The 22,969-nt window shown below is 63.9% G+C and overlaps 1 protein-coding gene across 3 annotated transcripts; it reads left to right on the top strand.

The window, feature by feature from the left end:
- Positions 1-16: 16 nt before the first annotated feature.
- On the top strand, positions 17-22,901 carry PLCD3 (phospholipase C delta 3). Of its 3 annotated transcripts, XR_006785399.1 has the most exons (16): positions 17-315; positions 9,995-10,156; positions 10,257-10,485; positions 10,787-10,916; positions 11,881-12,109; positions 12,424-12,625; positions 12,800-12,944; positions 13,594-13,746; positions 15,040-15,183; positions 15,290-15,440; positions 16,142-16,258; positions 17,208-17,374; positions 17,550-17,685; positions 17,783-17,932; positions 18,129-21,616; positions 21,708-22,901. XR_006785399.1 is itself a non-coding variant. In XM_045836949.1 (15 exons), the coding sequence occupies exons 1-15, from the start codon at positions 159-161 to the stop codon at positions 18,215-18,217; spliced, it is 2,361 nt and encodes a 786-aa protein (XP_045692905.1). In that variant the 5' UTR covers positions 17-158; the 3' UTR covers positions 18,218-22,901. The 3 variants fall into 3 exon arrangements, 2 of the variants coding, with proteins under 2 accessions (XP_045692905.1, XP_045692906.1); XM_045836949.1 differs by having other exon boundaries at positions 18,129-22,901; XM_045836950.1 differs by lacking the exon at positions 17-315 and adding an exon at positions 3,933-4,017 and having other exon boundaries at positions 18,129-22,901.
- Positions 22,902-22,969: the final 68 nt, after the last annotated feature.

The raw sequence follows: 22,969 nt of genomic DNA, 5'->3' as shown, positions 1-22,969 counted from the left end.
CGACACCTACTCCTTCCGACTCCCTCCCGGCGCCGCTAAGTTTCCTCGACTGGAACCGCGCAGAGCCCGGGCCGGGCCGGAGCGGCGCCCCCGCTGCCCTGTCCCAGCGCGTAGACACAGGGCCCGGCCCCGGCCTCGGCCCCGGCCCCCGCCGAGGCATGCTGTGCGGCCACTGGAGGAGCCGCTGGAGGAGCTGCCGGCGCCGGGAGCCCCCGGGGCCGGCCCAGGTCGCAGCGTCCGTCGTGCTCCCGTCCCCGCCGGCGCCCCAGGACGGCGGCACCAAGAGGCCCGGGCTTCGAGCGCTGAAGAAGATGGGTCAGTGACCGGAGGGGGCGGCTCGGGTGGGCACGGACTGTCTCCCACGGCGCAGACCTGGGGGGCGGGGCGGGGGGCGGAGCGTTCCGGCGAGCCGCTAGGGGGCTTCCCAGGCTGTAGGGGGTCGTGGCGAAGTGTGCAAAGCCCGAATCATTCCATCTGGGGGTCGCACCTGCGGCCACCCGCGGTCCCCAGGCCCAGGCTTGGCGCCCGGTATGGCCTTTGTTTCCCACCAGGAGGCGGCCGCGGGGCGTGCTGGAGTGAGAGCCTGGGCGAGGGGTGCCGATTGGGGGTCCCTGAGGGCCGGAGAGGGGAGAGGGAGACAGGCTTGGGGCGGCCACCTTTCCAACGCCCCTCGCCTTCCGGGGTCTGCGAGGGTCCCAGGGCACCCCGGGTTCTTGGCCGCCCTTAGAAGGGCCTAAGGGTCGTGGACGAGACTGACCTCTCAAGCCAGCCCTCCAACCTGGCAGCCCCCAGAGGGGTTGCAGCAGCAGCAGCAGCACAGCGCTGGTGGGACTGTTCTAACCGGTGAGAACACTGTCTCGGAAAGCCAGAGTTCCCATCTCAGGTTTGGGGAGAACCCCTGGGGGAAGGGAACAGAACTGTGGCTTATTGAGCATCTTCCAGAGACAGGCAGCACTGGGTAGGTAGTTCCACGTGTGGTGTCGTCCAGTCTTCACCTTCCCGACAGGTAGAGGGTACAGTCCCCGTGTCGCAGACGAGGACACCGGCTCAGAGAAGTTGAGGCATTTGTGTACAACCCCACAGCTAGTAAGAGGCAGAGGCTGGCCCGCAGGCAGTGTTACTCCACACGGCGCCTGGTCCCCTCCGCGTCTGGGAAAGCGGGGGGCTGCCTAGGTGGTCAGGTGGCTTGAGAGACGGCAGCACAGGTGTGAGTACTTTGTCAAAGGTGAAGTGCTGTGACACTGGTGGGTCAGAACCGCCGTTGGGAGAACAGTGAATGATGGAGACACAGACACGGGGTGGGGGGAGTGGAAGGGGCAGGCGGGCAGGGCTGCCCGGGAGACCGGCGTGAATCGGGAGCAGAATTCAGACGTCCCAATTGCCAGTCTTGCCTTCTTTGTGCTACTGTGCTCTACCCCCCTTTTCTTTTCTTTTTTTTAAGATTTTATTTATTTATTTTTAGAGAGGGAAGGGAGGGAGAAAGAGAGAGAGAGAAAAACATCAATGTGCGGTTGCTGGGGGCCGTGGCCTGCAACCCAGGCATGTGCCCTGACTGGGAATCGAACCTGCGACACTTTGGTTCGCAGCCCACGCTCAATCCACTGAGCTACGCCAGCCAGGGCTTGCCCAGCTTTTCTTACTGCAACTTCCTGTCACTCATTCCATTGAGTTTATTGAGCCCTATGTTCTACCAACATGACTGGCATTCTCCTCGTGAAGACGTAGGACGTGATCTCCGCCCTCCCTCCATCAGTCAGGCATGCATTCAACAAACACTCATTGAGTGCCTGTCGTATGCTCTGCCCTGGGGGTTCAGCGACGAATAGGACAGGCACAGCCCTGGCCCTTGGAGACCTGAGTACCAGGAAGGGGGTCAGACAATGAAGCAAAGACAGGCGACTAGGAAGGGGAGGGGCAAGTGAGGTGCTGAGGAAGCAGCGAGGGCTCTGGCTGCACCCAAGAGCCAGAGACCGGGGTGAGGCAAAAGGGGAGAGGCAGGGAGGGCCCGATCTCAAGGCCCCTCCTTACAGGGGCTGTCTCTGGAGGGCAGGAGCTGTGCCCAGCAGGGCTGGGTTGGATGAAGGCAGGGGTGAGACAGGGAGGGCTGAGACGGAGAGACCCGTAGGAGGGAGGCTGAGGGTGAGCTGGGCAGGCAGACTTGGGCTGGTGCAGCGGACACGGATTCCAGGACCACCTAGGATTTAAACTGGGCTGGACCCTGCAGTCGGCGGGATTGGACAGGTGTCTCCGGCGGGTGTCAGTGTCCTCCGTCCTCTGGGCGGAGGAGCCGTGGTGGCCTGGGGAGACGGGGAAGGCCGTGGGGAGTTGAAGTGCCACTGAAGAGAGCCAGAGGGGCCAGCCACTCCCACAGGCTCTGGCTGCTGGGGGCGGGCAGAGGGGCGGGCCTGCACACCTGTCTGCCTCTCCATTCTGCCCCCGCTTGCTCAGCCCCATCAGGGCACCGGGGCAGGGCCAGGGGCTGGGGCCTCGGGGACGAATAACAGTGCCCTGCCCTCAGGGGGCGCACAGCTCAGTGGCAGGAGTCACGTGTAAACGAATAATTGCAGCCGAGCCCAGGCTGTGTAAGACGGCACGGGACACCGTCACTGTGACACCGTCACACTGTGTGGGTGTCAGAATGTCACCTGGCCACCCTGCCTCCTCGCCACTGCCGTGTCCTGCTGCGTGACTGCTCAGAGAGGAATGTCCAGTGTGTGGGGGGAATGCCCCTTCCCCGGCCCCACTGAGTCTCGGGACAGGGCGACCAGGAAGCCCAGGTGTCCGGGGCCCACGCCCTCGGCCCGTCCACACCCAGGCCCCGACTCACCTCCACGGTAATCCCGAGATGACCCTCATGGCCGTGGCCACACCCCTTAGGCTAACAGAACGTATTTTATTTCAGATCAGGTCAGGAGAGATAGATACTTGGTCAGGGAGTGGCTCAGAGGTTAGAGGCGCGGGGGGGCCTGAAAAACCAAGGGCCTTTAGGACCACACTGGGAGAACCAGGACGAGGGGGAGGAGGGGGGCAGGGCCACCTCCGCTGAGTGGGAGTCAGTTGTGGAGCCCGGGGTCCCTCTCCTGTCCCTGCCCCACGATGGCTGCCGCCTCGGCCCACCGCCCCCCACCCCCCGGGAAGCGAGGGCACAGCCGAAGAGGGGGGAGAAGAGCCCCGAGAGCACCTGCCATAGGTCGGCCAGGTGCTGAGGCCGCATCAGCCCAGGTGGGGCGTAATCCCGGCAGCGTCGGCCCCGAGGGGAAGGCACTGCCGCTGTCCTCGCCCCACAGAGGAGAAGCTCGAGGTGAGGGGTGCAGTCGCTGGCTCCAGGCCACGCAGCCTCTGCCTGCCCTGCCTGCCTGCCCGCCGGCCGCCGAAGCCTAGATTTCCATGGTGTCTCTCCACTGCCAGAATGCAGGGATACCAATCCGCACCTTTGCAACGCTGGGCCGAGGCGTGGCGCACGTTAGCTCATTCAACACTCAGGATCTCGTGAGGGAGGCGATGGGATGAGCCTCGTCTCACACGTGAGGAGACTGGGGTTCAGAGAGGTTCTGAGCCGGGAAGTGGCTGAGGGGGGACGTGAGCCCAGGCAGTCCGGCCCAGAGGCCAGACCCCGAACGCGATGAATGGATGAGCGAGTTTTCCCGGGGAGGGCCCCGCCAGCCCCCAGGGGTGCCCTCATAGGCTCACCAAATGAAATACAGGATGCCCTGTTAAATGGGAATTTCAAATAAACGAGTGATTTGGGACAACTTATACTAAAATAGGCTTCGGGGCTTATTGGAAATTCGCCTTTAGCCGGGCACCCTGACTTTTATCTGACAACCCCGTCTCCCAGAACCCCTTTCTGACTGGGAGCTCCGCCCGCCCCCACCCTGTCCCTGTCCCTAATCCGCCCAGTGAGCAGAGCCCTGAGTGGGCAGGAGCCCGCTCCCCGCCCTCCCCGGCCTGCACGCACGGCCGGTGCCACAGGGCAGAAGGGTCCGCCGATGGGCTGCCCAGGGTGTCTGCTGCGGGGTGAGTGGGGCTGTCCTGGCTGGCAGGTGGGGGTCTGCAGAGCGGCCCCCCGTGCTGGTGGGTGCCTGGCCTGGTGGGCTGGAGCGGGGGGCGGTCAGGGCGTCCCTCTTGGCTGGGCAGGAGCGTTCCAGGCAGGACTGCAGGGGGGCTGACTGTGCCCTGCCTTGTGACCCCCTCCCCCCCACCTCAGCCTCTTCTCCTTCTTCAGCTCTGGCGAGTCCCCGCCCACCACCTCAGCCCCCAAACCAGCCCCACGCCTGTTCCAGGCCCGCCAGGCAGGGTGCTGCCAGCTTCCTGTCACCGTGCCTGGCCCAGGGGCAGGGGTAGCGCCACCCGCCTTTCCTCGCTATTTTGATTCTCCGAGGAATGTTGTGGACTCTGGCGCGGAGCTCTGCTGGGCTCTCGCCCTGGGTGTGGCAGCAAGCGGGGGCCAGGGGGGCACGCTCGGTGCCTGCGGTGCCCGTGCCGGGGCTGCCTGTGGGCTAGAGGATTTGGCTGGGAAGATGTCTGGGGCCCCTCGCCCTTGTGTGTCCCCTCCAGAGCCCCGTGGCCCCAGCCGCCAGGAAAAGCTGCTCTGTCTCCCCTTCCCCCATTGGCATGAAGCTGTCGGCTGCCGCGGTTCCCTGCGCGTCTCACATTCCTGCTGGAGCCCCGTGTGCGCTTCCTGAGTGTGCACTGGCGCGCGCACACACACGGTCTGTTTTCCTTCCCGGGCCGACCCATCTTCCTCCCGCCCGCCAGCCCCATACACACACATACACACACACACACACACACACACACACACACCAGGGCACACACCCTGTATGCACACACCACCCTGCACACACTCTCACCGGAAACCTACCACTCCTCCCACACCCTGCTCTCTGCACCCTGCCCTCTGTCTGCGCTGGGAAGGAAGGGAAGGGGCCGGCTGGAGGCCGCGGGGCCGAGGGGGACAGACGTGGTGGGACACACCTGGGCCCCCCGCCCCTCCCGGGCCGCGGCCCGGCTTCGTTCTTTGTGCTCGTTTACCGGGAGCCCGCTGTGGGCCAGGCCCTGGATGGAGTGTTTATGCGCTTTAGCTCACTGGGGCCCTCACTGGGGTCAGGCGGCCCCGGCTCTCGGGCATTCCGGCTCCTCCTCGCCCCGCCCCGGGACGGGTCGGCCACTCCACGCCTCTTCGACTTCTCTGCGGAGTCCTCACACTGCGCATTCACCCACTCAGCGTGTGCAGTGGGCTCTGACATAGCACATCAGGGCTCTTTAAACATCGTGTTGAAATAGGTATATAATATACAATTGGTCATGGGAACCACTTTTAAGTGGCTTTTTCGGTGGCATTATTTACAGTTCACAACGGTGTGATATCTAGCCTAGAAACTTCTCTGTCGCCCTAAACAGAAACGCGCAATCATCCAGCAGTAACTCCCTGTTCCTTCCGTCCCACGGCCCCTGGGCCTCCAGTCCACTTTCTGCCTCGGGTGTTTTTTTAATTGAAGTATAAGTGACATCCGATTTGTCTCTATGACTCTGACCATTGTAGGTGCCTCATGTAAATGGAATCGTACAACGTGTGTCATTTTGGGTCTGGCCTATTTCCCTTAGCATCATGTTTTGTTTTGTTATTTTATGTTTTTATGTATTGATTTTAGAGAGAAGGGGAAGGTGGGGGGAGGGGGGAGGGGAGAGAGAGAGAGAAAGGCGTTGATTTGTTGCTCCGCTTACTCGTGCATTCACTGGTGGCTTCTTGTGTGTGCGCCCTGACCGGGGATTGAACCCGCTGCCTTGGCGTGTTGGGACGATGCTCTGACCCAGCGAGCTTCCCAGCCAGGGCCAACATGATGTTCTCGAGGTTCATCCTTGCAGCTTAGGTCATATTTCGCTCCCTTTATGTTGGAATAATATTCCACTGTATGGACAATGCTTGTCTGTTCGTCAGCGGACACCCGGCTGGTTTCCACACTCCGGCCATTGTCTGTCCTCATTGTTCCTGCTGTCATGTCACAATCTGTCCCCCGCCTGCTCGGTCCAGGCAGCCATGGTGCTGCCAGCCCAGCATCCAGGGGGACACGGAGGGACAGAGAGCCCCCAGAAATCACAGGAGGCGGGCCGCTCGTGCGCCTGCTTGGAGCAGGTAGGAATGAGGTGGAGGAGACGCCTGGGTTCGGGCTTGGCGGGACCTGCGAAGGTTTACTGGGCAGCTGGGCAGAGAGCCAGGCCCTTCCCGGCATCTCTGCCCAGACCTGGGGCACCCCCTCACCGCTGTTGGTCCCGCCCCTTTTGTCTGCCACCCCACGCCCCTCACTACCCCACGGTTCAGAGGCTCAAGCAATGGGAAGCAGACTCAGCACCGGGCCCAGCCCGGCCCTACACCCTCATTCTGTTTGGCTTTTCCACTGAGGGACGGTGTGGCCCAAGAGGCGGTGTGGCCCGGGGGCCAGCGGCTGTTGGGTGGACAGACTGCAGCTCCATGGGGCGGCTGGGCCGAGGCCAGAAGCAGGGGCCTCCTCAGCGTGGGAACGTGTCCCAGCGGGGGCGCTGGTAGAGAGTTCGGGCTGCCCCGTCTCCGGTCCTGTTTGCAGACAGCTCTGGACACAGCAGGCCCCGGTGACTCAGCTCCATTTCTGGCCTTAGTCACTCACTGTGCGCCCCTCCCTTCCAACCTGCCCTCCAGCCTTTGGGCTTTGCCTCGGAGGGCTGGCGGGGTCGGGGAGGGGCTGCAGCTGCAGAGTCTGGTAGTCACGGAGATGAGCGCCCTTTCCTTGCAGCTGAGGAGGGGCAGGGCAGGGCGCTGGGCCCAGTGGCAGGTTCCCCTGACCATCCTGCCCCCCCCCCCCCCCCGGCACTGTGTCTCAGGAGGAGAGAATTCAGAGGTTGCCCAGATGTGGGGATGGGGGTCTGAGGGCCCGCTGAGCCTCTTGGCCTGGTGTGTGCTACATGCCACCTGCCCTTCCCGGCTAGGGGGCACCGAGTGGGCACTGACGCGTCCAGAGGGCCACGGTCTAAACCCTGAGAAACCCCCTTGGAGCCACTGGGGCCACAGGCTGGCCTCAGGGGGGACCTCAGCCTCCTAAGGATGGCAGACTTCTCCTGCCCCCGATACCCCGATTGCCCTCAGAGTCTCAGGGTGGATTTTTAAACACACAGGTGCTCAGGCCCCCGCCCACTCCCGCTTGATGAGAATCTCGGGCCCGTGGGCTCTGCGGCCTCTCACAGGTGATAGTGAGGCACAGCTGGGGCTGAGAACCCGGACCCACGAGGCCGCAGCTCTGAACTCGGCCAGAAGGGGCAGGGCTGGGGGCGGTGCTCTCAGTACCCACAGCTGTCTGTCCTTCCACCGCCCCTGTCAGAGCACGGGCTGCGGGCCTGGCTCTCGGGCGTGCGCTGGGGCGAGGGCCTCGGTCTCATCCCTGCCCTTGAGTTTATGCAAGCCCCCTGAAATGACAGTGTAGGCGGGATGTCTGTTTGTTTTAATTAAAGCAAAACATGCTGTTAAGACTTCCTGGAGGAGGTCGTATCTGCCCTGGACCTTGAGGAGCAGAAGAGGGAGGGTACTTCGAAGCACGAGAGAGAGAGAGAGAGAGAGAGAGAGAGAGGGGGGGGGGTAGAGGGGGGGAGGGGGAGGGAGAGGAGGGCCCAGGGATTCAGACCCGATTCCAGGGTCCACAGCCGGGCACGCAGGGGCCTTGGGGCACACAGCCTACACCAAACCCAGTTTGGGGGGGCTCGTTGAAATAAAGGGAGGACAAGAGGCCCACACAGTGGTGTTTTGGGGTTTTCGTTGTTTCAATTTGATTCAGTTGTGAACCTTGAAAAAGGAGGAGGCCTCACTACAAACCCAGATTTTGGTTCTCTGAAAATTCTGGGCCCTCGTCCACCTCCGGCTGCCCACCTCCTCCCACAGGGTGTGGGCCCCAGGGTTCGCCGGGCTCCCACAGTTGTCCCCAGACGCCTAGACCTGCGGTTCCGGCCCCCGCAGAGGCGGGCCCAAGCAGGGCGGGCAGCACCCTGGCCGGGTTTCGGATTTTGCAGCAGGCACTACTGTGGTCTCCGGCGAACGAATGGAGAACAAGAGGCTTAGAACGGTCACAGGTTGGTGCCACCAAGGCTGCGCTCCTGGGAAGTGAGTTAGGACTTGACTCCCCAGAAGGCTGCATGGAAATTCTGCTCCTTCTAAAATATTTACAGGTCATTTATCTGATAAGGGGCTATTATCTAAAATATATTTGAAAAACTCCAACAACTCCATAGCAAAAAATATAAATAAATAAACGGACAATCTAATTTAAAACTGGGCAAAAGATCTGACTGGGCATTTTCCCAAAGAAGACGCACAGTTGGCCATCAGGTCCGTGCAAAGCAGCTCAGCGTCCCTGACCACCAGGCAAACGCCAACCAAAACCAGAATCTCGCCTCCCGCCTGGGAGGGGGACTGTCATCCAAAAGACGAGAAACGACAAGTATCGGCGAGGACGCAGGGAGAGGGGAACTTGGTGTTGGTGGGAGCGGGAGCTGGAGCAGCCCCTGTGGAGAACAGTGTGCAGTTTCCTGGGAACAACTAAAAGAACTGTCCTACGACGATCCAGCGTTCACACCTCTGGGTATTTATCCAAAGGAAATGAAAACACGAACTCAGAAAGACAGATGCGCCCCTGTACCTGTGGCAGCATTATTTACAATAGCCAAGGTGCAAACTAAGTGTCCGCTGAGAGAAGTGCACACACAAATGTGGTGTATGTCTACGGTACACGGTCTCAGCCACGAAAAAGAACGAACTCTGGCCCTTCGCCCCAACATGGCTGGACCTGGAGGGCGCTGTGCTGAGTGTCACACGTCAGACAGAGCAGGACAAATACCCACGTGGTCTCTCTGATCTGTGCAATCTAAAACTAAATAAATAAAATAAACAATCAAGCTCAGGATACAAAGAGCAGATTGGTGGTTCCCTGAGGGGGGTGGGGCTGGTGGTTGGGGTGGGTAGGAGAAATGGGTGCACTTTTTTTTAATTAGAATAAATGTAATATAAAGTAAACAACTAATTAAATGCTGCTCTTCCCTGCCCGTCTGCCCAGGGGCGGGTGGGGCAGGGGAGAAGGGGGCGGTAGGAGCAGAGGGGTAGGGGTCCCGTGCGGTGCCCAGGGGCGTGTGCTCTGCAGCCGACCTCCGGGGCCTGCAGCCTGTTCCCACCACTTGCGTCGGTGCCTTAGAACCCCAGCCGGTGGCGGGAGCTTCCCTGCCTGTTTCCTCGCGTGTTAACACACGAGCAGGGCCCGGGGCGTGCGCCGTAGGTGCGTTGTAAGCACTTCGCTTTGTTAGGGAAGGCGGACACTGTGGCCAGAGAGCACACGTGGGCAGAGGGGTGGTGACGGTGGCTGGGCAGACGCCGGCGGTCACAGGAGACGGTGTTTTCAGCGGGGCCCCACCGGGGCACCAAGAGGACAGCGGGAGAGCGGCCTCTGGTCAGCCGAGGCAGGTCCTGGAGGCTTTGATCTGTGATCCTGGAGCCAGCGTGGCCTCTGCCGTCCCTTCTCCTTGGGGAAGCAGCGGTGAGGAGCTTGGGTTGCAGCGAGAGAGATCTAGGTTAGATAAGGAGGCTGCTTTCTTGCTGGTGGTCAGGGATTCACATCCTGTGAGGAGGTCACAGATGCTGGGCTTGGAGGCCGGAGGCCGCCCTGGAGGAGGGCGGCAGAGAGGACGACCGCGCAGCCCGAGGCCCACGACCGGCCAGAGGGGTGGTTCCGCTTTGAGGGCCTCCTGGGGCTGCTGCTGCCGGGAACGGCCTGTGACTGGCACACCTCCCAGGGGAACCTGGGTGGGGCGCACCAAGCCTCGGGTGAAACCCGGTATTGAGGGCACGTTCCACTAAGGAGAGAGAGTCCTGTGTGGGTTTGAAGAGGCTCAGGGAGGGAGGCCACAGCTCCCACGGGGGGAAGCCTGGCAGGAGGTCCTGGCTGGGGGGCCCGGCGCTAATGCCCCGGTCCCGCGCCCCCAGGCCTGACGGAGGATGAGGACGTGCACGCCATGCTGCGGGGCTCCCGGCTCTGCAAGATCCGCTCGCGGACGTGGCAGAAGGAGCGGCTGTACCGGCTGCAGGAGGACGGCCTGAGTGTGTGGTTCCAGCGGCGCGTCCCGCATGCGCCGTCGCAGCACATCTGTGAGTTGGGTGGGGCGGGCACCGGGTGGGCTAGGGACAGTGCCCGGGCGGGACAGTGCCCTGCCAGGCCGCCGCCTGACCCGGCCGCCCCTCCCCGCAGTCTTCGTGCAGCACATCGAGGCCGTCCGCGAGGGGCACCAGTCCGAGGGCCTGCGGCGCTTCGGGGGTGCCTTCGCGCCCGAGCGCTGCCTCACCATCGCCTTCAAGGGCCGACGCAAGAACCTGGACCTGGTGGCGCCCACGGCCGAGGAGGCGCAGCGCTGGGTGCGCGGCTTGGCCAAGCTGCGCACACGCCTGGACGCCATGAGCCAGCGCGAGCGCCTGGATCAATATCCTGCCCTGGAGAGTGGGGGTGGGGCCAGCCCGTCCCTGGGGACCCCAGCCGCGGGGAGGTATGCCCTGCCCCTCGGAGGCCCACAGCCTGAGCCGGAGTCCCTGGCCCCTTGTCTGCAAAACTAAGGGCGGTGACGCGCCTCCCGGCTCTGAGGAGCCCCAGTCCCGCGGAGGACAGCCCGCTGCCGTGCGCAGGCCGCCCACGGCCCCGCCCCGGAAAGCCCCCAAAGCCAGGTGGGGGAGACACGCCTGCCAGTTCCCGTCAGCTGTTGCTGGTTATTTCCTGAGCACCCACACCTGGATCCACTCCTACCTGCACCGGGCGGACTCCAATCAGGACAGCAAGATGAGCTTCAAGGAGATCAAGAGCCTGCTCAGGATGCTCAACGTGGACATGAACGACATGTACGCCTACCGCCTCTTCAAGGTGGGCCCTGCCACCGCTGTGGCCTCTGACCTCTGCTCTGGGGGGCGGGGCCCGGTCCTCTGAGCCATTAGCTGTCCTCTCCACCCAGCTTTTGTGGAGAGAGGGAAGGCCCCTCCCAGCAGAAAGGCCACAGCTGGGCCCACTTACCCTCTGACCCTGGCCTGAGGCTATGGAGGCAGCGCTGGCCCAGCTTCTCTCCGTCCTGTCAGGCAGGCCCCCAGGGCAGAGGGGCCCGGGGTCCTCCCCGCCCCTCCCAAGTGAGCAGTGAAGCCGTAGTTTTCCTTCCTCTAAGTCCACAGCACACCCTTTGCACGGGTGACCGTGTGTGACTTCCCCCCGGGAGCAAAGGGAGGAGCCGGCTCCCAGGCACGTGTGTGCACGGCCCCCCCCCACCCCACTGTGGCCCGTGCGGCATCTCCACACCTGTGGCCGTGCAGACGGGGCGCACAGCTCGGGCCCTGCGTCCCTGGCCCAGTCAGAGCACCTGGCAGGCCCCCGTGTGCATGTTGACTGTGTGACCAGCCTGTGACACCTGTACCGCCCCTCCCCCCGGTCCAGCAGCTCCACGTGGACCCTCCCTGGCCCTGGGGCTGCTCGTGGACCCCGGGTGTGACTGTGGGGTGTGAGGGTGGTCATGTGTGCACACCCAAGGGGGAGCTGTGGCCTGGGGCTCGGGCCTGCCCCCGGGTCACCGTTCCTCCTCCCGCACCTGGATGCTCGGGTTAGGTCCCGGTACGGAGGGATAGGCGCTGAACCCGGGGGACCGCCCTTAGCACCCCGACCCTGCGAGTCACCAGCTGCGTGTGCTTGAGCAAGACCAGAGCCTCGCTAGCCCTCAGGTGGCCCACCTGTGAGGCGGGGGACCCCCCCACCTCCCCGGCCGAGGTAGATGCCGGGCGCGCCAGTGCAGGCCGGCTTTCCCGGGGTGTCCCCTCCTCTGAGCTTCTCCCCCCCCGTTTCCCAGGAGTGTGACCGCTCCAACAACGAGCGGCTGGAGGGGACCGAGATCGAGGAGTTCCTGCTGCGGCTGCTGAAGCGCCCGGAGCTGGAGGAGATCTTCCACCGGTACTCGGGCGAGGACCGCGTGCTCAGCGCCCCGGAGCTGCTGGAGTTCCTGGAGGACCAGGGCGAGGACGGCGCCACGCTGGCCCGCGCGCGGCGGCTCATCCAGACCCATGAGCTCAACGAGACAGGTGGGCGTCCGGCGGGCGGGCCACGGGCCGCGCCGAGTGGGCTCCGCTGTCCCTGGCCGTGGGTGCCGTCGCGGGAAGTTGTCCCGCCTCCTCCAGACTCCGCCGCCACATCCGTAAAATGGCATATTAACGTACCTGCTTCCCGGGGCTCGGCTAGAGATGAAGTGGGGTAACTTTGTCGAGTCCAGTCAGCAGACAGGAGCCCGTAATTACCAAGTGCAGTGAACTCTGGGGGCATTTAGGGGTGGGGGTGGGGGTGGGTGCGGGGTCCCCCCCCATTGGGGCCTGACGCCGTCTTCTGCGCGTCCCTGCAGCCAAGCAGCACGAGCTGATGACGCTGGACGGCTTCATGATGTACCTGCTGTCGCCCGAGGGGGCTGCCCTGGACCCGGCCCACACGTGCGTGTTCCAGGACATGGGCCAGCCCCTCGCGCACTACTTCATCTCCTCCTCGCACAACACCTATCTGACCGACTCCCAGATCGGGGGGCCCAGCAGCACCGAGGCCTACGTGAGGTACCTAGTCGGGGGATGGAAGCCGTGAGCACTCCTGGGGGCCCAGCTGGGTGGGGAGGCGGGGCTCAGCCCCCGCCGGGCACAGCCCACCGGGCTCAGCCTGCGCCCCGCCTCTGTGCCATCCACATCCGCGTGACGCCTTGCCTGTCTGTCTGTCCGTCCGTCTGTCTGCAGGGCCTTCGCCCAGGGGTGCCGCTGCGTGGAGCTGGACTGCTGGGAGGGCCCGGGAGGGGAGCCCATCATCTACCACGGCCACACGCTCACCTCCAAGATCCTCTTCCGGGACGTGGTCCAGGTCGTGCGTGACCACGCCTTCTCGGTGAGCCCGGCCGCCTGCGTCCTTGCAGAGGAACCCTCCGCGCGGGGAACCGCCCGCTCCCCAGGCACCGCCCGAGCGGCCGGCCAGCGGGGCGGAACACAGCTGAGCGAGGGGCTTGCTTCTCCCACCCTCCTGCCCAGGAAATGTTTAAAATCCCACGATCTCCAGAGGCAGCCCTTGGGGGAGGGAAGGACGGTTCGGGCATCGCTCCCAGAGAGCAGGCCGTCAGAGAAACGCAGCGCGGCGCCGACGGAAAACTGCCGTTTTGGTAGAGCTGCACAAATCTTACTGCCAACAAACGAACTGGGGGGACAGTGTGACATGGTCAATGTCATGGCCGTGGAAAGAGCGTTTAGAAGAGAAAACCATTCCTGCAGCCGCCCTCAGCCTCCCAGGCAGCCCACCCCTTCCCGAGGCCCCATACCTGACCTCTGCCCCTCCAGGAACACACCGACCCCAGCGTGTGTCCCACGTCCCGCTGACTCAGTCGTCGTCCCTCCCCCCTGGCCCCCGACCGAGGGTTCTCCAGAGCCCGGCCTTCCCCGCCTGTCCTGCCGGGGGGTGGGGGTTGCATGTCGCAGGGGGTCTGGTTGTGCTGGGAGGGGGAGAGGCGTGAGGGACTCTGAGCTGGGGCTTCTCCCCCCAACAGCTGTCCCCATACCCCGTCATCCTGTCCCTTGAGAACCACTGTGGGCTGGAGCAGCAGGCTGTCATGGCTCGCCACCTCCGCACCATCCTGGGGGACATGCTGGTGACGCAGGCCCTGGACGCCCAAAATCCTGAAGAGCTGCCCTCCCCGGAGGTGAGGCTCCCAGAGCCCCAGCGTAGGCGGGGAAGGGTCTGTCTGCAGTCCAGCGTCCACCCTGCTCCTGCCAGCTCCCTGGGTCCGGCCCCTCCCCCTCTCTGCCTTCCCCTGCCCCTCCCTTCATCAGACATCTGCTGCTTCAGGGTCTTAGCAGTTTCCCGCCCTCCAACTTGGACTAGACCAACCCCCCCCCCCAACCTCTCACCTGGCCTTCAAGGCCTTCCGTGACCTGGCCCTCACCCCCCTGCTCTGCCCGGCTGCCGCCCACAGAGTCCCTGCGAGCTCAGCCAGTCCGCCGCCTAGTCCCTGGTTGACACCATCTGCACCTGGAGCTCCCTTCCCAGCCACCTGGGCTTGCAGGCACCACCTGCTTAGAATCCCAGCCTCTTCCTGGGGCCTTAGACACAGCCCCACATTCTGGCCGGAGGCGGTCCTGCCTCCTCCCCTCCCAAACCCCAGGCATTTTATCTGCCCCCCTCAGGACACTTATCCTTTTCTGGCTGCTGAGAAACCTCTCCTCTCACTCCGAATCTCAAGTATGTAAAAAATGTTGATTCACCTTCTGGGTGTATAATTTTTTTTTAAGAGTTCATTTGTTTTTAGAGGGGGAAGGGAGGGAGAAAGAGAGAGAGAAACATCAATGTGCGGTTGCTGGGGGTCATGGCCTGCAACCCAGGCATGTGCCCTGACTGGGAATTGAACCTGCGACACTTTGGTTCACAGCCCACACTCAATCCACTAAGCTACACCAGCCAGGGCTTGGGTGTATAATTTTTTATTATATAAAAAACATACATATGGTAAAAAAAAAAAGCTATACACGAGCATATGCAAAGGAAAAGGAGTTTTCTTCCACTCGAACTCACCCCCATCGTGTTTCACGGGGAGCGACCACCCTCAGCAGCTTCTCGTGGTCTCCTCCAGAGGTTCCCACGCATAAGCACCCCGGCCCACAGCCCCCTCCCCTTTCAAATGTCACACGAGGAAGACCACGCGACCCCACGTTCTGCACTTCTTCCTTCGCGTGAGGTCTCGTTTGAAGAGGGCGACTTCTCTTCCCCACTTGCCTCCCCCATGTCACTGGCTGCTGTGCGGTATTCTGATGCTTGCTGGGACCTCCTTAACCATTTCCCCTTTTTATTTTTTTTTCTATTAGAAACCACCCACCTTTGTGTCTCTTTTCTGGCCTCTCACCCCCAGCCAGCCTCGCACACTGGGGTGGCCGAATGGCCGACCAGCCGGCCGACACCGGGGCGAGAGGCCTGAATCCTCCCCTGTTGGTCTCTACAGCAGCTGAAGGGCCGGGTCCTGGTGAAGGGGAAGAAGCTGCCAGCTGCTCAGGCCGAGGACGGTCGGGTTCTCTCCGACCGGGAGGAGGACGAGGAAGAGGAGGAGGAAGAAGAGGGGATGGAGGCCGTGGAACAGAAGCCAGGGGTGAGTGGGGTGGGCTGGACGGCCCCAGACTGCGGCAGGGCCTGGGGCGGGGGGCAGGGGAGGGAAGGAAGGAGGACGCCCCCTGAGTGAGAGGCCCGTCCCCCAGGCCAAGCAGATCTCCCCGGAGCTGTCGGCCTTGGTGGTGTACTGCTGTGCCGCCCGCCTGCGGACCCTGAGCCCGGCCCCCGTGCCGCCCCAGCCCCGCCACGTCAGCTCCCTCAGCGAGCGCAAGGCCAAGAAGCTCATCCGAGAGGCGGGTAGGAGCTGGGGATTCCTGACGATGGTCGGGAAGGAAATTGAGAGGGTCTGGGGCAGTCAAGAGGTCAGGGGGACACCAGAGAGGGGCCGGGTGCGCAGCACGTGGCCAGCACCAGGCCCGGCAGGCGTGGCGGGGAGACGGCCCAGGGAGCTGGGAGCCTGCTGTCTGCCCTCCCCAGGCGCACGGCCTAGTGGTGGCGCCAGAGTCGCTGGGTGATTACGATGCAGGGGGGCAGTGGGGCCACGATAGTGCCTGCGGGGGTGCAGCAGAAGGGGGTGAGATCAGGGGAAGATTCCCGACAAGTCGTGGCGGAGAAGACACCTGGCAGGAAGGACGAGGAAGCAGCAGGGTGGCTGGGTTGCACAAAGGCCCGGGGCACGGCGCACAGGGAGGGTCCGGGAAGCGGTGGGCCAGAGGGCGTGTGTGGGTGAGTGACGAGAGCCGAGGGGTGTCAGCCTGGAGCCCAGTGTTCCGGGCGCTGAGTCAGAGAGCAGGAGGCGGACCGGCCCCTCCCTGGACTCAGCAGCCTCCTCAGGAGGCTCCCCCACCCCCGGGTCAGAGAGGAGGAGCTGGAGCAGGGCAAGCCAGGGATGGGAACTCGGCCGTTCCCAGCTGTCCGCACTGGGGGAGGGGTCACAGGCCTTCCAGGTGAGGGACACCCCAGGAGCCTGTAACAATCGCACCCGGACTTCCCCCCAGGGAACAGCCTCGTCAGGCACAACACCCACCAGCTGACCCGTGTCTACCCGCTGGGGCTTCGGATGAACTCGGCCAACTACAGCCCCCAGGAGATGTGGAACTCGGGCTGCCAGCTGGGTGCGTGCGGCTGCAGGGCGGCGCGCGGGCGGGCCGATGCTCTGTGGGCGGCCTCCGGGGTGTGGGGCAGCCCCCCGCAGGGATAGGGCCACGCAGCTTTCCAGGTGGAAAAGGTGTTTTTTAAAAAAAATTTTATTGACTGATTTTAGAGAGACAGGAAGGGAGAGAGAACTATCAATCTGTTGTTCCACTTATTTATTCATTTATTGCTTGATTCTTGCATGTGCCCTGGTGGGGAATTGAACCCGCAACCGTGGTGTATTGGGACAGTGCTCTAACCAACCGAGCTGCCAGGCCAGGGCCAAGAGTGTTTTGTTGATGATAACAATTACTAAAGAACTGTGAGCAGGGCCCTGGCTGGTGTGGCTCTTGGATTGAGCACCAGCCTGCAAACCGCAAGGTTGCCAGTTCGATTCCTGGTCGGGGCACAGGCCACGTCCCCAGCTGGGGGCGTGTGAGAGGCCGCGGGCAGCTGGTCAATGTGTCTCTCCCTCTCTTTCTCCCTCCCTTCCCTTCTAAAAATAAATTTTTAAAAAATCATGAGCAGGCTCCCCACACCTCACATGCCCCCTCGGCACACACCTGCACACATGTGATCCCATGCTGAGCCCCCCAAGTGGGGGATTGGGGGGCAGTGTGGTCCCCTTGCGTAGGCATCGAAACCTCAGGCCTGGGCTCTGGGCGCTTCTCCAGGGCGCCCCACTCAGTCCCTCATTCCAGCCTCAAGTGATACCAGCTGGCCGTGGGGCTGGACCCCCTGGCCACACCACGGTGTGTGTGGGGGGGCAGCACTCCCCAGACAGTAGGGCCCAGGGGTCCTCCTTAGACAGGAACTGAGTCCTCTGCGTGCGGTCTGTCTGCGGGAGACCGCAGCGAGGCTCCTGAAACTGGGCAGTCAGTGAGAGGGCCACTAAGAAGAGCCCCTGTCCTGACCCCGCTGTGCCCACAGTGGCCCTGAACTTCCAGACGCCTGGCTACGAGATGGACCTCAACGCCGGGCGCTTCCTCGTCAACGGGCAGTGTGGCTACGTCCTGAAACCCCAGTGCCTGCGGCAGCCCGACACGGACTTCGACCCCGAGAGCCCGGGGCCCCCAAGAACTACTCTCACCGTGCAGGTTGGCAGCCTGGGCCGCGCCCTGCACTGGGCTCGGAGCTGGCTCCGGAGGCCCTCGTCCTCGGGGCGCCGGCCTGAAGCGGCGGGAGGGCGGTTGGAGGCCTGGGTGGGTGCTGAGGGCAAACAGGGAAACAGCGGAGGCCATGCTGAAGCCCACCCCGCCCCCTTCTCCGCAGGTGCTGACCGCACAGCAGCTGCCCAAGCTGAACGCAGAGAAGCCCAGCTCCATCGTGGACCCCCTGGTGCGCATTGAGATCCACGGGGTGCCCATGGACTGCGCGCGCAAGGAAACCACCTACGTGCTCAACAACGGTGAGTGGGCCTGCTGGTGGGGGAGGGGGAGGGGCAGGCCGCGGAGGATGCTGGGCGGGGCCGCCGGCTCTGACCGCCAAACCCGTCTTCGCCCCAGGCTTCAACCCCCGCTGGGGGCAGACCCTGCAGTTCCAGCTGCGGGTGCCAGAGCTGGCGCTGGTGCGGTTCGTGGTCGAAGATTACGACACCACGTCCCCCAACGACTTTGTGGGCCAGTTCACACTGCCTCTCAGCAGCCTGAAGCCAGGTTGGTGGGGAGGGTGGGCATGAAGGAGGAACAGGCGCCTGGGCCTCGGGGCTTCGAGTTTCCCGTGAGAGCCGTTCAGGAGTCCCCCCAAGCCAGGACCCAGCCCCCAGTGGGGGGGGGGGGGCGGGGGCCGCACCCTGCACAGCCCTGCAGGGTGGTGGGCGGCAGACCTGACGCCCGGCCACTCTCCCCGCAGGGTACCGTCACATCCACCTGCTCTCCAAGGACGGGGCCTCCCTGTCCCCAGCCACGCTCTTCGTCCATATCCGAGTCCAGCGCTCCTGAAGGCCCGACAGACCCACCTCGGGGACCTGCCTGCGGACACCAGTCTGCATGCCGCCCACCGCGGAGGCCTTCTCCCCTGGGCGGTGGGAGGACCAGCCCACCCAGCCTGCCACTTCGCCTGCCGGGCAGGCTCTGCCGCAGCCCCTCCTGCAGAGCCGGTGGTTGACCTCTGCCCCGCAGCCCTGGGGGGGGCCCCAGCTCGAGACCTCAGCCCACCCACACTGTGGCCCACCCAGAGCCAGGCCTGCTCCCGCCAGGAGCCAGAAGACCTGGGAGCAGGACGTAAGTGCCTCACCTGAGCTCGCTTCTCTCGTTGAAGCCAGAGAGGAGCAGAGGCTGGGTGCCCTGGGGACACCAAGAAGTAGGTTTTAGTTCGTGACACAGAAGCGTCCTGGAGAGGACAGGAGAACAGGACTATTTTTAAAAACAAAGAAGGAAATTTCCTTCACCACTGCCACCCCAAGCACCTGAGGCCACAGCCAGGCCCATGAGGAGGGACGGGCTGGAGCCCCTCGGGCCCTTCCACACAAGCGGGTGTGAGTTCGTCTAAGACGACTGGGGGTGCTGGAGACCCCATGGCTCAAAATAGCCCCCAGCCCTCTCAGCTTAACGCTGCCGCCAGCGTCGCAGACGGAGGACACCCACCACGAGCTGCCCGCGCCAACCCTCGGAGGGGCCTCCCGTGGGGAGGCGGCTGGACGGCCTTCGGCTGGGACAGAGCTCTCACGGCCCTGCAGGCTGGGGGCAGGCCCCTGACTCTCCGGACTGGGCAGGGCAGACAGACTCCAGAAACCGGAGCTTGCCTCCCCCAAGCCAAGCAGCCTTTCAGATGCAGGCCTGAAGGCCGTGCCTGCCCCGCCGCCTCCCAAGACGCGAGCAGCCGGAGCCCCGGAGACACCGGGTGACAGAATCCAGAGAAGACGGGCAGAGAGGTGTTTTTCTAGGGTTAAACGTGGAGCCCTGCCCCCTTGGGTCCTGTCAGGCAACACACTGACCCGGGACAAGGGCAGAGCTGGACGGCAGCTCCCCACACAGGTGGTGCCCTCTCGGGCTGCAGCTCAGGGCCCAGGTTCCCCGGAAGGGGGCTCAGAGGCACCAGCCACGGGGTCTGGAAGGAGCACAGGGTCAGGGACAGCATCAACAGTCCCAGAGGCGGCCTGGTTGGCCGGCGGGGCCCACCTGGGCGGGGCTCACCTGCGAGGGGCATTGCCCTGCAAACCGAAGCCGCAGGTGTCTGTGCCCAGTCAGGCCTCCTGTGAGGTAACCAACCAGTGTTTTTCTCCCCCTCACTGATGCCTCCCTCCCCTCCCCTCCCCTCCCTAAAATCAATAAGCATGTCCTCAGTGAGGATAAAATATTGTATGTATTAAAAACATATTTTAAAAAGTTTTTAAAAGTTCCGAAGTCCCAGAGGAAGACAGCAGGGAGCGGGCAGTCCCCAGCAGAGCCTGGGGCCCTCCCGCAGGCGGGCCGTGGGCCGGCTGGCCTGCGGCGTTGGGAGCGGCCCCGGTGGCTCCACAGACCCGCCGGACCCCTGGCCCTGGGGGAGATGTGGCATCTGAACAAGTGCAGGGCGGCGCCCGTCCCGGACCGAGGGGGCGGATCCCCCGGCTGCGGAAGCCCGGCCCGGGACTGGCGCCTCTGCCACGGTGCCCGGCGCGGGCACAGAGCCCGGCCGCCGAGAGGCTGGGTCAGTACTGGCCCCTCGGCGGTGGGCAGGGGTTTGGGGAACGGCGCCCAGTCTGCCCCGAGGGCCTCGCCCAGCGTCTTCAGGAGCGGCCAGGTGCTGCGGCCACAAGAAGGGCCTTTCCCTGCAGGACGCTCACTCTCAGGGAGGGGGCCCTCCAGCCTCCCCCCGCCCCACCTGCCGTGCAGAGGAAAACCAGGAGGGCAGAGGGGTTTATTCAGCTGCTTCCTTTATTAGAAACAAGTGAGATGTATCGAGCGGACAAGGCAATTCCTCCCCCACCCTGGAAATGGATGCCCCGCCCGCAGCCCAGAGAAAAGCCAAGACAGAAAGGTGAAGCTTCCCCGTCCCAGACGCCGCACCTGCCTGCAGTCGATGTTCTTGAACTGAACGCAGCTGCCCCACTAAGGCTCCTGGGGGCAGCCCGCCGGCCGGGCTGCTGCGTTCACTCGGCAGCAGGGCAGAGCCCCGGCCTCGGTCTCCTGTCGGGGCAGGTGGGCCGGGCCAGAGACACACTCCCAGCCCCCTCCCCTGGCCAGGCAGCACCTCCCCCCTGCTTCTAGACCACTTTGCCCTGAAGCTGCCCAGGCCTTTGGGCCACCCCTTGGGTTGGCTAAATGCTGGTCATCTCTGAGCAAAGAATTCAAGACCACTGGGTCACGCAGCCTCGGGCCTCAGTGAGCCAGGGAGTAAGGGCGGGGGTGGGGTTGGGGGGGGGGATGGCAATCAGAAGGGAGGTGCAGGCAGGGCCCCAAGTGGCTGGGTGTGGGCCAGCCTCCAAGCCAGAGGTCAGCATCTACGGAATTGGGCGTGGGTCGGGAAACAAGCCCCACACAGACCTCCGTCCAGAGCCCAGGCCTCTCCCAGCAGAGATGGGAGGCCGTGGGAACTGGTCTCGGCGTCAGGGGTCAAATGCAGTCAATCCAAAGGCAGGAAATAACATTCAGACACACGGGAGTCCACCCGCCCGGCGCCAGCACGGAGCACTGGTGGCACAGAAAAAGGGCCGCACCCAGGAGGCTGCCCAACAGTAGCCGCCCGGGGCAGGTCCCTGGGGGAGGAGGCCCCGGGTCCTTCCCTTGTTTGGTTCTACCAGCCACAGCTGCACTGCCCTGCCCCAGTCAAGGCTCCTTGTGGGGAGGCCCTGAACCCCAAACGATGGCTCTCTCCGAGTGCTCTGACCTGAAGTCCTGCAAGGGGCTGAGTGAAGAACCCAAGGGCTGTGTGGACAAAGAGGAGGCTGACGCAGCCGCTGCCGAGCCAACCCCCAAAGACCCGGGGGTGATGCTGAGGGTGGGGCAGGGTCCCCACCACGAACAACAGAGTCCAAGGAGCAGGCCGCGCGGCTCTGGAGGGGACACCGAGACCTTTCCAGGAGACCTGCTTCTTCCGGAGCAGCCACGGGCCTCGCAGTTTCCATCCCGTGACCTGGGCCCACCGAGGCCAAGGTCGCTCCAGGGGCGGTCGAGCACCCCGCACTACACAGGCAGTGCAGGCTGGGGCTTGGCCCAGAGCTGACCGAGCCTCTGCCAGGGAGTGTTTCCAAGTCCCAGGTCCTGCCCAAGGCAGCCAAGAGGCGGGCTCATTGTTCTCTGATACCCTTCAAGCCCGAACAGGGCGAGCCGCTGGGTGACTCGGGGCGCTGGGCCTGACACCTGCAAGGCTGGAAGGTGAGCCCCGGCCTCTCCGACTCCTCCTGTCTGCGGAATGCGGTGAGTCTCTTGCTAAGAACAGCAGCTTCTTTGGTCTGGGTATCTTGGAGTCAAGGAGTCGAAGGTCAGCCGTGATCTTTGGTGCCCGCAGGTTGCAGCACAGGGACGACAGAAGGGAGGCCCTGCAGGCCTCGCTGGGAGTCCGGGCCGGGCCGCAGAACTAGCCTCTGGCGAACCTCACCGAAACCCACAGCCTGAAACCGGGCTCTGCTGGCCTGCGGGGCCTGGCTTCAGTGAGGAGGCCAGGCCGAGCCCGGCCGCCCGGCTACGACTTCCTCTCCCCTGCAAGCAGCCGGGAGGCGAAAGCAGCCAGGAAAGCCCCAGGCCACGCAGCCCACCCACTCACTTTCTCCCACAGCACAAGTCACACAGAAGCCAGGACTCGGGCTGCTGACAATTCCACGGCCCGACCCTCCCCAACACTGGGCTGGGCACAAACGGGGGGTGCCTGCACGGCCACGTGCCTGGGGGCCCCACCCGTGGCGGGGAACCTGGCAGCATCCATAAACGTCACCACCACCACCACCACCACCACAAAACCCACCAAACAGCCTCCGTGAAAGTCATGCTGGGACCATGGCAACACAGAACCATTTCTGTTGCCAAGTCCAGACTGGCGTAACCACCGTTCCTCGAACTCTGTGTGTCTTGGACAAGCGGTGGCCAGTGGGTTGGAAGGCACAAGCCAGGGACTGGTGGCCGAAGGCGCCTGGGATCGGCCCCACGCCGCCCCTGCCCAGCCAGCCCCAGGGCCGCCAGGGTGCTGGCTCTCTGCTCGAAGACGAGCTAACCAGGGATTGCACTGACATGGTCTCCTCAAGGTCCCAAATGCTACAAGGAGGTCAAAAGTCCCCTTCAAGGTGCCAGTCACCCGTGGGAGTGGAAAAACAGTCTCTCAGGGTGCCCGTGACCATAAGATTGGCAACAGCTGGCTGGAGAGTCGGCAGGACTTCCGCCAGGGAGCAGGCCAAGAGGATGGAGGGAGGGACTCAACAGACTCTGCGTCCCCAGGGCGCCGCAGCGCCCGGCTTCCGAGTGCGGGACACGCCCAGGGCCTGCGGGCGAGCCTGAGTAGGGCCGGCCCCACCCAGGACGCCGGCGCCTGTGGTCTGCGAGATCTGAGCACCGCCCCCCCCGCCCCGCCCCGAAGCTTGGCGCAGTCCCTCCACCGTACCCCGCGCTCTCGAAGCCAACCAGTGCAGCCGATTCGGAAGGGGAACCGGGTAGACGCCCCGCATCCTCTTTCTCCTGCTCCCCCAAGAAGCGCCAGTGCCTGCTCTCAGGAGGACGGAAGTCGCTGTACCAATGTGTGCGTACGGCACTGTCCTTGATTCTGACTTTGAGGAGTGACCT

Source organism: Phyllostomus hastatus, unplaced genomic scaffold (assembly GCF_019186645.2).
Source record: "Phyllostomus hastatus isolate PE091 unplaced genomic scaffold, TTU_PhHast_1.1 phas_contig_210, whole genome shotgun sequence".
NCBI classification, from domain to species: domain Eukaryota; kingdom Metazoa; phylum Chordata; class Mammalia; order Chiroptera; family Phyllostomidae; genus Phyllostomus; species Phyllostomus hastatus.
The sequence above is the reverse complement of the archived record's forward strand: the minus strand, read 5'-3'. Positions and strand labels throughout refer to the sequence as shown.